We start from the raw sequence: 14,505 nt of genomic DNA, 5'->3' as shown, positions 1-14,505 counted from the left end.
GATTCAGTGGGCCAAATGGCCTAATTCTGCTCCTATATCTTATGAACTTATGAACTGTCAGTATGAAATATAACCTTGTGGATTGTTACCATATCACATCACAGGTGGTTCTGAAACTTTCCAAGACAAAGTGAATTTCTTTCAGCGAGAACTTCGTCAAATGCACATGAAACGTTCACATACAAAGATTGTACTGAAAATCAGCCGTCACTGTTTCCTTGAGTCGGTGAGTTTCATGTGCTCCCTGCATTATTGCAGTCCATCTACTTTGATAATTAATGACCTATTATTAAAATTCTAGTCTCCAGAAATAAAGTACTCTTTAACTTAAGTCAATTATTTTATTTCCTACCTTAGGAGATTTCTGTTAATGTCTACCTTCAGGCATTCGTCAGCCAAGTGCACATTGTAGTTTTAAGAATCCAGTCCAGCATGTAAATAGGCTAAGTCTTTTCCCAGGGGTCAGGGAGTGCACAACTAGAGGGCACAGGTTTAACGTGAGAGGGGAAAGATATAGAAGGGACCTAAGGGGCAACGTTTTCACGTAGAGGGTGGTACGGGTGTGGAATGAGCTGCCAGAGGAAGTGGTGGAGGCTGGTACAATTGCAACATTTAAGAGGCATTTGGATGGGTATATGAATAGGAAGGGTTTGGAGGGATATGGGCCGGGTGCTGGCAGGTGGGACTAGATTGGGTTGGGATATGTGGTCGACATGGACGGGTTGGACCGAAGGGTCTGTTTCCATGCTGTACATATCTCTGACTCTATGTATCTTGGTTTGTTTTAATTCAGTAGCAATTATAATTAAAATTCACTTTGCCTTTTTTGTTTAATTTCTGCATCCTAATAGTCCCTGAAAGCAACAAGAAACTTCTCTGTCTCTGATTGGAGCAAGAATTTTGAAGTGATTTTTCAGGATGAAGAAGGTCAGTACCAAACATTTTCCACGGCTGCTGTATGCATTAATGGGGCAAATCTACTTGCTGTAAAATCGAATTGCTTTAAGTTTGACAAATGTAGGCTACGATGATAAATTGATATGACTGAGATTTTATTGGGTTTCTTTTGGATGATGTAGGATTTCACAGATACTTGAGAGATTTAACTTTGTTGACTGCCTCTCTCAGGATTTAACCCACAGCGCCAAATGACACAAATTAGCAGCATTGCAGTAAGAAAAATATTCAGGCCATGAAATGTCAGTTCTGTTGTATTGATGCGAATCTATTAGTTCCTGCACTCTTCTGTTTCCTGTAATCTCTGTGTACAATCACCAGCCTTAAGAAACCTGCTTCTGTATCCACACAAGCTGTATGGGTATGAGATCAGGCACAAACAGCACAAGAGTAGGCCAGCTGACTCATTACTTACCTGCACAAAAGCAAACTACTGTACATGCTGGACATCTGAACTAGAAACACAATGTGCTGGAAATAGTCAGTAGGTTGGGTGGCACTTATGGAGAGAGCGAGAGAGAGAGCAGAATTAGCATTTAAGATAAATCACTTTTCATCTGAACTGGGAAAAGGTAGGAATATAATTTACTGAGGTCAGATGAGGGTGGAGGAGAAACCGTGCATGAAAGAACAGCAGGGAATTGAGGTCTGTGATCGTGTGTGGTCTGTTTAATTGTGAATCTGCTGAAACTTGCTTTTGCAGTTAAGTCTCTTTATTTGGTAATGGTCTACACAGCTGACTTTATTCGATTTGAATTTGTCCCAGTTGTACTTTACTGTCTATCAATATCCAAAGCATTTTGATGCAAGATCACATGATAATTGCAACTGAGGGATGACATTCAGATCATTAATTTACTTCTCCAGAATGAACCTAAACTAGCCCCATTGCAACAATTCTATCTTAACGATCTTGTGGTTGTATGTTGATTGTCCTTTGTGTGAAAATCAGTTTCCTAATATAAGCACTATATATATTATATATATGTCAAATGTCAACGTCATAATAAGAGAAAATAACTTTATTATTCTGAGGTACTTGTGTATTGTTTCAGCATTGGACTGGGGTGGCCCACGCAGGGAGTGGTTTGAATTGATGTGTAAAGCACTCTTTGATCAAAGCAATGGTCTGTTCATGCACTTCAGCGACAATAATCAGGGGCTGGTGAGTATAAATTTCACTTAATATTCAGCATAGTAAGACTTCTAATTTCTGATAAATTGTTTAAGTGCCAAGAAAGTATTTTTTTCTCTCTGAGGAGTAGTGCTATTTTAAATGTGACAGATAGAGAAGGGGACAGTATTACATAATGCGACAGAAACCAAATTCTGTCCTGTCACCTCTAACTCCTGTCGTAAATATTGTTGTGAAAGCCCCTCTTTGCTCACTGAAGGAGTCCATTATAGTGAGTTTAAAGTGATTCCCTTATTCAAAGGTTGCCAAATTAATTTGAAATATATATCTGAATTTGTGTTTTAGAAGTGAAGAAGTTTAATTATCTGATCATTTGTTTCATTGTTGATAAAATATGCATGGAGAAAAGCAGGTGCCAGCCTTGGTTCAGTAGTTAGACTCTGCCTATTATTCAGAAGATTATGAATTTCTGTGCCATTCCTGCATTTGTGCACCAAATCTAGGCAGACACTGCAGTGAGTACAGAGGCAGCTTTGTATTGTCACAGATCATGTTTTTCAGAGCTGATGGTAAACACCGTTCCCATCTTCTCTCTCTTGTGGATGTATGAGATCCCATGGGGAATTCTCCAGTTAGGCTGGTTACTACAGAGGAACCTCGATTATTCGGCTTTCGATTGACCAGACTTCAGATCATCCGAACAAGATCGCGAGGTCCTGATGTGTGGCTAACTGTGTTATCCGGCATCAATTAATCGGCATTCGATGAACAGATCGAAATACTCCCCACCCATGTCCTTTAGATAATAGTGTTTCCTTTGCATTTATCGCTCAACTTCTATCATAGAGCTGTTAATAACGATGCTGTCCTTATGCAAACCGGTTGCCATTTTTCCCAATAATTGTGACTTAGCTGCAAAGATGTATAAAGTACTTTCAGAAATCCTGAAGTTGTGTAAGGTACTTCCTGAAAGTACAAGCCTGGCCATTTCTGTTTGGGGTAGGGAATAACAATTTGAGTCTGCACATATAGTCTACTATTTATTTATTGTTGAGCATATCTTTTTTTTGTACAAACCATATTTTCGTAATGAATAAGTGAAGTGTTTTGTTTGGTTGTTTAGGTACACCCAAACCCAGACCGATCACCTCATCTTCGACTGAAGTTGTATGAATTTGCAGGGAAACTAGTTGGGAAGTGTTTGTATGAATCTGCTCAAGGTGGAGCGTACAAACAGCTAGTTTGTGCACGCTTTACTCGTTCATTCTTGGCACAAATTATTGGACTCAGGATGCACTATAAGGTAATGAGGGCTCATTAGTTAATGTGGCCTTTGTGTCTTTTGAATGCATTTGATATTTCGTCACATGTTGAAGATTAGTAGCATGTTAACGCTGAAAGGTCATTGATCTGAAATATGAACTCAGTTTGTCTCTCTCACAGATGCTACCCCTGACAGTCTGAACATTTTTGAGTGTTTAATGCTTTTATTTCATATTTGTAGCATCTATTTTGCTTTTTGTTTCAGGTAAATCTGAACATCATATGCAACTTGATGTAATGATGTTTTCTAAATTGGGGAAAAAAAATATTGTGAATGCTGGCGTTCTGAAATAAAAAAGAAAACAAAAATTGCTGGAGAAACTCTGATCAGGACCCAATCGCCCCGTGGCTGAACACTTTAATTCCCCCTCCCACTCCGCCAAGGACATGCAGGTCCTTTGCCTCCTCCATCGCCAGACCATAGCAACACGACGCCTGGAGGAAGAGCGCCTCATCTTCCGCCTAGGAACCCTCCAACCACAAGGGATGAATGCAGATTTCTCCAGCTTTCTCATTTCCCCTCCCCCGACCTTTTTTCAGTCCCAATCCTCTGACTCAGTACCGCCTTCTTGACCTGCAATCGTCTTCCCGACTTCTCCGCCCCCACCACCTCTCTGGCCTATCACCCTCCCCTATCATATTCCCAACGCCCCTCCCCCAAGTCCCTCCTCCCTACCTTTTATTTTAGCCTGCTTGGCACACCCTCCTTATTCCTGAAGAAGGGCTTATGCCTGAAACGTCGATTCTCCTGTTCCTTTGATGCTGCCTGAACTGCTGCGCTTTTCCAGCAACATATTTTTAAGTTCTGGAGAAAGAAACTCGGTCAACATTTGAAATCCAATGGTGCTTCATTCCAACTAAGTCAAGGGACTCCATGGTGACTCTGTTTCCTTCTCCACAGGTGCTGCTAGATCTGCTGAGTTTCTCCAGCACTTTGAGCTCACAAAGATTTTAAATTGGCCAACAGTGATTTGTTGTGAAGTGGGTGGCACGGTGGCTCAGTGGTTAGCACTGCTGCCTCACAGCACCAGGGTCCCAGGTTCGATTCCAGCCTCTGGTGACTGTGTGTGGAGTTTGCACATTCCCCCCATGTCTGCGTGGGTTTCCTCCCACAGTTCACAGATGGTGCAGGTCAGGTGAATTGGCCAATCTAAATTGCCCATAGTGTTAGGTGCATTAGTCAGAGGGTGGGTTACTCTTCGGAGGGTCGATGTGGACTTGTTGGGCCGAAGGGCATGTTTCTAAACTGTAGGGAATCTAATCTAATCGTTTCTCATTTGGTTCCTTTCTTTTATTCCTTCCCTTCCTCTACCAGCACCACTCATTCACTCCACAATCATCCCTCTTCAATCCAACAAAACTCAGACCTAAACAAAAAAAAATCAATACTACAGATGCTGGAAATCAGAAACAAAATCAGAAATTGCTAGAAAATCTTAGCAGGCCTGGCAGCATCTGCGAAAAGAAAGCAAAGTTAACAGAGAACTCTTCTGTTTGTAAGACAAGCTTTTGAATGCCAACACTTGATTGGATTTCCTTTCTCTCAATTCTTTCTCCAACTTCTCCCTCTTATCAAAGGATGTTGTGAAACTTGAAAGCGTTCAGAAAGGATTTACAAGGATGTTGCCAAGGTTGGAGGATTTGAGCTAGAGGGAGAGGCTAAGTAGGCTAGGGCTGTTTTCCCTGGAGTGTCGGAAGCTAAGGGGTGATCTTATAGAGGTTTATAAAATCATGAGGGACATTGATAGGGTAAATAAACACGGTCTTTTCCCTGGGATGGGGGAGTCCAGAACTAGAGGGCATAGGTTTAGGGAGCGAGGGGAAAAATTTAAAAGGGATCTAATGAGTAACCTTTACACGCAGAGGGTGGTGTGTGTATGGAATGAACTGCCAGAGGAAGTGGTGGAGGCTGGTACAACTACAAAATTTAAAAGGCATCTGGATGGGTATATGAATAGGAAGGGTTTAGGGGGACATGGGCCAAGTGCTGGCAAACGAGACTAGATTAGGTTGGGATATCTGGTTGGCTTGGCAGAGTTGGATTGAAGGGTCTGTTTCTGTGCTGTACATCTCTATGACTCTAAGTTAAATTGTTTTCAGATGCCACTGAAACAAATGGTTGTTTCGAGGATGGAGCTGCAGATTATTCAGGGAGTAAGAAATGAAAGCACTAGATTGAAAACATAACTTTAACGTTTCTCCTTAAATTGCTGAAGTCCATGAAGCTTGAAAATACAATGGATGATTTGCTGGAAACTGGTCTGGGTTTTAATGGCAGGTTTCTTGCTAGTTACTTTATGCTCTGCATTTTTTTCCTGACTAATCCATTAACTTCTGACTGGATGTTGACACAGATTATAAATATAGGGCACTGCTCACACTAATACAACAGGAAAGGAAATCGCAAGTTTGCCCATGTCTTCTAATAGTGCCAGGAGCCCAAAAAGTAGTATGAAATAGCATTTTCACTGTTCATGTCTTTACTCCTTTCACAAGTGCCAAAATGTTGCTTGTGTGATTACGAACCATCTCTATCTTGTCACCTCTGCTCGCAGTATTTTGCAACAGATGATCCAGAATTCTACAAGAGTAAAGTATGTTACATCTTGAAAAATGATATGAGTGAAATGGACCTCGTTTTTGCTGAGGAAAAATACAACAAGTCGGGACACTTAGAGAAGGTAATGTTGTTTAAGAAATTCCCTTGGGTCTGAAATGAAGTCTCATGTTATGCCTTGTTGCTGACAAACCCTTTCAGTGGTTAGAGATGATGTGAGGAAGCAAAGCCCTTCCTTCACAGTGAGGATATTCTCCATCATGTGTACAGCACTACCACGATGCCAAACTGGTCAAATGTTGAACGGAAGTAATTGACAGAATAAAAAACAAAAGGTGCTGTAAATCAGAGACCTTACAGCCTCATGGCACCTTCCACTGCAACCACAAAAGATGGAGCACCTATACGTTTACTTCTTCCCTTCTCAGTATCCGAGGGCCCAAACACCTTACGGGTGAAGCAGTGCTTTACCTGCATTTGATATAATCTAGTTGACTGCATTCGCTGCTCACAATGTGATCACCCCTACATTGGGAAAATGAAGCATAGACCAGATGACTGCTTAGCAGAAAACTTGCATTCTTTATGCAAAAAAGGCCCTGAGCTTCCAGTTGCCTGTCACCTAAACACACCACCCTATTCCCTGCTGATATCTCTTTCACAGGCTTGCTGAGTGCTCCAGAGAAGCTCAGCACAAGCTGGAAGAACAGCACCTCATTTTCCACTTGGGGACCTTGCAGCCTTCTGGACTCAATACAGAGTTCAATAACTTTAGGGTTCACAGTCACTGAGTCATAGAGATATACAGGACAGAAGCAGACCTTTTGGTCCAACTCGTCCATGCCAACTAAATATCCTGCATAAGTCTAGTCCCATTTGCCAGCACTTGGCCCATATCCCTCTAAACCCTTCCCATTCATGTATCCATCTAGATATCTTTTAAATGTTATAATTGTACCAGCCTCCACCACTTCCTTCGGCAACTTATTCCATACGTGAACCACCCTCTGCATGAAAAGACGCATTTAGGTTCCTCTTATATCTTTCCCCTCTCACCCTAAACCCATGCCCTCTAGTTTTGGACTCCCCTATCTGGGGAAAAGACCTTGCCTATTTACTCTATCTATGCCCCTCATGATCTTAGAAAACTCTATGAGGTCTTCCCTTAGCTTCTGAAGCTCCAGGGAATATAGCCCCAGCCTATCCATCCTCTCCCTATAGCTTAAATCCCCCAAGCCTGGCAACATTCTTATAAATCTTTTCTGAATCCTGTCAAGTTTCACAAATCCTTTCTAAAGGAGAGAGACCAGAATTGCATGCAATACTCCAAAACTGACCTAACCAATGTTCTGCACGGTTGCAACATGACATCCCAACTCCTCTAGGAGACAGTGAGGTCTGCAGATGCTGGAGAGAGCTTCATTCCTGAAGAAGGGCTTATGCCCGAAACGTCGATTCTCCTGCTCCTTTTGATGCTGCCTGACCTGCTGCGCTTTTCCAGCAGCACATTTTTCAGCTCTCTACTCCTACACTCAGTGCACTGAACAATAAAGGCAATCATGCAAAGTGCCTCGTTCACTATTCTATCTACTTGTGACTCCACTTTCAAGGAACAAAGAGCATATGCTCCAAGGTCTCTTTGTTCAGCAACACTCTCTAGGACCTTACCATCTAATGTATAAGTCCTGCTCTGATATGTCTTTCCAGAATGCAGCACCTCACATTTACCTAAATTAAACTCCACCTGCCACTCCTCACCCCTTTGAGCCATCTGATCACCATCCTGTTGTATTCTAAGGTAACCTTCTTCACTGTCCACAACACCTCCATATATTTGTCATTTGCAAGCTCTCTCACATCCTTCCCCCAACCCCCACACACCAGACCTTGACGTTGCACTCCACCAATTGTTAACAACTAACAGTACCCATTAATAGGTAATCACCCACCTAGCCAGATTATTATCCACTCCTTTGTCCATCTAATTGCTCTTCTCTCCCTTTCAGCTCTGTCCCCACCTGTCATTTACTCCTTACCCACTTCTCCCAGCCTATCATCTGCATAGAAGCCAACATTTTCCTAGCAACCAGCAGTTCTGAGGAAGGGTCACTTGACCCAAATCGTTAACTCTGATTTCTCTCCGTAGATGCTGCCAGATCTGCTGAGCTTTTCCAGCAATTTCAATTTCTAACTGACAGAATATACTGTCTTATCAGGAAGGGAATTGAAAGCAAGTGGAAGGAGGTTGTACATCAGTTATAGAAGGCATTGGTGAGACTGCATCTGGAGCAACATGTATAGTGCTGGTCATTGTACAAGGGATGGATATTCTAGGAGCAGTTCCGACTAATATCTAGAATAAGCAGATCACCTTTTGAGGAAAGGCTGGTCAGGCTAGGCCTGTATCATCTGGAGTTTAGAAGAACCAGAGACAATTTAATTGAGATACGTAAGATCCTGAGAGACCTTCATCAGGTGGATGTGGAAGGACCTAGAATTGGGGCCGTAGTTTAAAAATAACAGGCCTTCCACTTAAAATGGAGCTGAGGGAATTTGTTTGAGTGTTGAGAGTTTTTGAAATTTCTTCAAAAGACAATGGATGCAAAACCTTTACATATTCTAAGGCAGAGGCAGACAAATTTTTGATCAGCAAAGGGTGAAAGATAATCAGGAGTATGGAGGAATATAGAAATGAGACTAAAGTCAGGTTTGCCATGATCTTATTGAAGGATGGAACAGGGTTGAAGAGCAGAGTAGCCTAGTTCTTGTTTCCTATTCATACATTAGTAACCGCTGTCCACAGCCTCATAACCTGGCATATTACTCCCTCTTACCCCCCAATTCACCCTCTCTACTATTACCATTAAACCTGCTACAGTGAAGAGTGCAGGAGGAGATGTGACCAGCAGCACCAAGGATATCTAAACATGAGATATCAACAAGGTGAAGCTGCAACATAAGACTACAAGCAGTGGAAAGCAGCATGCTATACGTAAGGCTAAACAATCCCACAACCAACAGATCAGATCTAAGCTCTGCAGTCTGCCACGTCAAGTCATGAATGGTGGTAGACAGTTAAACAATGAACAGGAGTTGGAGACTCCACAAATATCCCATCCTAAACAATAGGGAAGCCAAACGCATAAATGCAAAAAAGAAGGCTGAGGTATTTGCATCCATCTTCAGAAAGAAGCGACAAATGCATGATCCATCAAAACCGCAACAAGCATTCCGTGTAATTTCCTTCCTGGCTGTGCGGCCTCCAAGGCCCATGTGCAACAGCTACTTTCAGATTGGCTGATTCCGATCATTGGGTATGGAGCATTGGGACAGTTGCCTGGTCATGCAACCACACAGCTAGGAAGAAACATTGACCACAGCATTAAAGATGCCAAGAAACAGCTGGTAGTGTGGGATATTGCAAAGGTTATTGTCCTTGACAATATTCCGACAATAATACTGAAAATTTGTGCTCCAGAAGTAGCTTCGCCCCGAGCCGAGCTGTTCCAGGCCAAGTGCAACAATAACATCAACCCAAAAATGTGGAAAATTGACCAGGTATGTCCTGTGCTCCAAAACTGGACCCATCCAACCTAAGTAATTACCACCCTATCAGTATACTCTCGATCATCAATAAAATAATAGAAGGGGAAAGCAGCATTTGTAAAGGGATAATCTGCTCATTGATGAAAGGGGTAAATGACTGCCCTTAACATCAAAGCAACATCTGACCAAATATGGCCTGAAGGAATCCTAGCGAAAGTGGAGTCAATGGGAATTGGGGAAAACTCTCCAGTGGTTGGTATAGTACCGATTGCAATGGAAAATTGTGCTCATTGGAGGTCAGTCATTTCAGCTCCAGAACATCTTTCAGGAGTCCTGCAGGGTAGTGTCCTATGGCCAGACATCTTCAGCTGCTTCCTGAATGCTCTTACTCCATCATGAGGTCAGAAGTGGGGACGTTCTGTGATGACTGCATAATGATCTACACCGTTTGCATTGCCTCGGACTCTGAAGCAGTCAATGTTCAAATGCAGCAACCCAAACCACAGCCAGCCTGGGTTGTCTCAGCTAGCTTTCAGACCACAAGTCCAGGTAATGACCATCTCCAACAAGAGCAAATCTAACCATTTGCTCATTGATGTTTAATGGCATTACCATCACTGAATCCTCACCATCCTGTGGAAATGAGAGCAGGTCAGTGGCTAGGAATTCTGGTGTGTAATTCACCTCCTGATTCCTCAGTGCCTGTCCATCATCTGCGAGACGACAGTCAGGAGTGTTGTGCTTGAATACTTGCCTTTGTTGGAGTTGCACTCATCCAAGCAATACCTAAGAAGCTGACGCCATTCAGGGTAAATCAACTTGTTTGATTTGCACAGCATCCATGAACTTCAATATTCAACTACCTTCACCAATAATGCACAATGGCAGCTGTGTGTAGTGTCTGCAAGGTGCACGACAAGCATCACACCAAGGCGGCTCTGACAACACCTTCAAAATGCATGACCTTTACCACCTTGGAAGATCAAGGGCAACAGATGCAGGGAAACAGCACCACCTGCGATTTCCTCTCCATGGTATACAGCATCCTTATTTGAAACTATATTGTTAATCCTTATCTGTTGCTGGGTCAAAATGCTGGACTCATTGCATAATAACATTGTTAATGTAAAAGGTAAAGACAAAGTTGCTGTAGACCTACCCAACCCTCGGGTTGCTCTCTCATTACAGAGAGACAACTGGTGATTTAACCAGACAGTCGCAATACCTCAGGCAAGGAGCAACGTTGAGAAGGTGTGACCTTTATGGTAACCTCAGCTGATAGAGGCCACATTGTCAGCATCACACTGCATCACAAACCAGCCTTCCAGCTAGCTTGGCTGACCACCCCCTTATTGTGATTGTACCAACACTACAAGAACTGCAGTGGTTCAAGAAGGCAGCTCACCACTACCACCTCAGGACAATTAGCTGTGGGCATTAAATGCTGGCCAAGCCAATGATAGCCACATTCCATGAGCAAATGAAAGGTTAAGTGGAAAATTGTGACTTAGAATACATTGCTGAGAAGGTCATGGGAGTGATAACTTACAAAAAGGATTTGTTAAGTGCAGAACAATGGTGAAAGATCAATGGTGAGAGTGGGACTCTTTAGATTATGTGGTTTTCTTTTGTGGGGCATCATTCTGTCATTCTTCAGACTGGCTGCTACAAATTCTATATTATCGTCCCAACTGCAGCCTGAGTAATTTTAAAGTTAATTGTTCTTACATTGTTTTGCATCTAAAGACGTAGAATATAAGCAATGGATTTCTTGTTTTTACATCTGTTGTTGACTTTTACAGACATGAAGTATTTGAATGCCAGTCACTTGGGTATAAATATTATCACTTGGTTCTGAGATATGTTTAGGGTGAGAGGGGAAAGATTTAAAAGAGACCAAAGGGCAACATTTTCGCTCAAAGGGTGGTGTGTGTATGGAAGTGATGGAGGCTCGTATAATTACAACATTTAAAAGGCTTCTGGATGGGTATGCATAGGAAGGGTTTAGAGGAATATGAGCCAAGTGCTGGCAAAAGGAACTAGATTAATTTAGGATATCTATTTGGCATGGAGGAGTTGGACCGAAGTGTCTGTGTCCGTGCTCCACATCTCTGACTCATTTACTGTGTTTGAGATGCCTTACTTAAACCTTAAACATTAGATCTTGAAACATGCTTTTGTGAATCCTGTTACGCCTCTACGTTGAAGGTTCTGATTTGAATCGTAACTTCTGGCTAATTCTCTCTCTGTCCCTCCCTCCCCCCTGCAGCTTACCCCGCCACCTTGGAAGCAACATACAATCCTGGAATTAGAGTCGACTGGGCGGATCAAGGATACAGCTTTCATATGTTCTTTCTTAGATCACTAATTTGAGATTGTTCATATTTTATCCTTTCAGGTTATAGAGTTGATAGCTGGAGGTGCACAGATGCCAGTAACCAATGACAACAAGATATTCTACCTGAACATGCTGGCACAGTACAGATTGGCCAGTCAGGTGCGGCAAGAAGTGGAGTATTTCCTTAAAGGTATGATTCTGCTCCGAGTGAGCAGTGATGGAAAATGAATAGAAATGAAGCCAGAATATTATTATTGTTGTGGAATCCTGTATATTTTTTCTAAGTAGTCAAAACGTTACGTGTTTAACACAAGGACCTAAGATTGCCCTTTGTTTATGACCCAATATTTCCTTTTTTTTTGCTTGGACAATTACATTTTTGTTTTCAGAAGCCCTCTGAGTCTGCCAATGGTCGTCTTAGCAAAGAGCAACATGATTTTGGCTTTTGCATGTGTTTCCCAAGAGATGTAAGACAGTCATCTCTGATAAATCATCAAACAGTCCATTGTTCTAAGGACAGCATGCTATTGATGCTGACCACCATAAGGATTCTAGCATACACCAACCCACTTGTTTATCAACTTCTGTGTGAAGTGGTTCAATCTCGGTTGTATTCATTTTCTCACTTCTGAGTTGACGTTCATGCATTTGGTACCATGGTAAACTTTACCTTGACAAAAGTGAAATGACATTATAAATTGAGAGATTTGTTCCAAAAGGAAAATAAAAATAAGATTTTAAAAATTGTGAAGACACATACTACAGCAGAGTTCTGTCAATACTTGTGATCTATGTATTAGGGCAGATAGATTGCAATTTATTTTTAATCCAGGAGGTGCTATCTCCTCCATCCTGAGCACATATTCTCTCAAGTGCAGTGTCAAATCTGAAAGCCTCATGAATACTTAAATATTCCGTCAGACTCTGAATCAACTGTGCCAAAGAGGTGGAGAGATTTACTCTGAAAGTGGCTGAGAAAAGCATCTACTGCCATGATTTTGAGTCACTACCCTCACTTGAAATGAATGCATTGAGAGGAAGGCGAAAGTGAGTACTGCAGATGCTGGAGATCAGAGTCAAGATTAGAGTGGTGCTGGAAAAGTACAGCAGGTCAGGCAGCATCAGGAAGGGCTTTTGCCCAAAATGTCTATTTTCCTGTTTCTTGGATGCTGCCTGACCTGCTGTGCTTTTCCAGCACCACTCTAATCTTGGCATTGAGAGGAAAGACAATTCAGGATAGACAATCCAGCACCACCTGCTTTTTATAAATTAATTGATAAAAGGGTGTTTGTTAGGGCAATGACTAATTTAGGAGAAAGGTGTAGCTTTATCATTCATCCGTGCAGGCAGAGAACAGTGGAATAAAAATGCAAAAAGGAAGAACAAGGTTGAAATTGTTCAATGTATCATTGCCTTCAGGACATCTCAGAGCACTATTTCCCAGCTAATTAATTACTTTCACAGTTTGTCACTGTTTAAAAAAAGGGAACATGAATTAATGAAGCTTCTTTAAATGCCAGCTTCCTTTTTTTTACCCTCTTTTATACAGGCTTGAATGAGTTGATTCCAGAAAATCTTCTCGCTATATTTGATGAAAATGAGTTGGAGGTATGTAGCAGCTTATGAAGTGACTCATTCAATATCATTGTGACTAATGTTCCCTCAAAATGTTTGTTCTTGTTCACAGCCTGTTTATTTCACTGCATTATACCACTTTTTTTTGCACCACCATGTATGTGTGGCATCTTAAAGGGGACAAAAATTGTGAAAATCCTGCATCTTTGTGGTTGCTAGATAGCCAAGCATGAGTTTACAGGCAAAATTGTTTGTGACGCTGTCTTCAAGCTGAGATTTTGAGAAATTTGTCTCAGTGTGAAGATATGCATTTGGTTGATTTTCTTTTGTATGTCCTCCTAAACAGCCAGAACCTGCAGAAAGTCTTAAACTTTACTGTTCACAGTGGCTCACCATTTGGACCTTGCCTTTTGGACAATCTGTAAGATGTCACAGTTTTCATTCTCTTGTTTTTGATTTTTGCTGTGATGATTATGAAGCAAGCATCATAATCATCCCCTCATACCACTAGATGGCACTATTGCACCTGGATTGTTTTAATATATAAATCAACCTGTTCAGACATAGAGTCATAGAGATGTACAGCATGGAAACAGACCCTTTGGTCCATGCCGACCAGATATCCCAACCCAGTCCAGTCCCACTTGCCAGCACCCGGCCCATATCTCTCTAAACCCTTCCTGTTCATACACCCATCCAAATGCCTCTTAAATGTTGCAATTGTATCAGCCTCCACCACTTCCTCTGGCAGCTCATTCCATACACGTACCACCCTCTGCATGAAAAGGTTGTTCCTTAGGTCTCTTTTATATCTTTTCCCCCTCACCCAAACCTATGCCCTCTAGTTCTGGACTCCCCGGCTCCAGGGAAAAGACTTTGCCTATTTACCCTATCCGTGCACCTCATAATTTTATAAACCTCTATAAGGTCACCCCTCAGCCTTCAACGCTTCAGGGAAAACAGCCTCAGCTTATTCAACCTCTCCCTATAGCTCAGATCCTCCAACCCTGGCAACATCCTTGTAAATCTTTTCTGAACCCTTTCAAGATTCACAACATCTTTTCGATAGGAAGG

General features: G+C 42.0%; 1 protein-coding gene across 3 annotated transcripts in view; it reads left to right on the top strand.

Moving 5' to 3' along the window:
- arel1 (apoptosis resistant E3 ubiquitin protein ligase 1) overlaps positions 1–14,505 on the top strand; it is an 83,757-nt gene that overhangs the window by 59,328 nt on the left and 9,924 nt on the right. For all 3 annotated transcript variants that reach the window (XM_072568222.1, XM_072568224.1, XM_072568223.1), the window contains exons 12-18: positions 105–226; positions 852–927; positions 2,013–2,122; positions 3,216–3,395; positions 5,971–6,096; positions 11,917–12,046; positions 13,406–13,464. In XM_072568222.1, coding sequence (XP_072424323.1) covers positions 105–226; positions 852–927; positions 2,013–2,122; positions 3,216–3,395; positions 5,971–6,096; positions 11,917–12,046; positions 13,406–13,464 — 803 coding nt within the window. The remainder of the gene's footprint in view (positions 1–104; positions 227–851; positions 928–2,012; positions 2,123–3,215; positions 3,396–5,970; positions 6,097–11,916; positions 12,047–13,405; positions 13,465–14,505) is intronic.

This window comes from Chiloscyllium punctatum, chromosome 4 (genome assembly GCF_047496795.1).
Source record: "Chiloscyllium punctatum isolate Juve2018m chromosome 4, sChiPun1.3, whole genome shotgun sequence".
Taxonomy (NCBI): Eukaryota; Metazoa; Chordata; class Chondrichthyes; order Orectolobiformes; family Hemiscylliidae; genus Chiloscyllium; species Chiloscyllium punctatum.
Note: the sequence above shows the minus strand (reverse complement) of the source record. Positions and strands in the feature narration are given on the sequence as shown.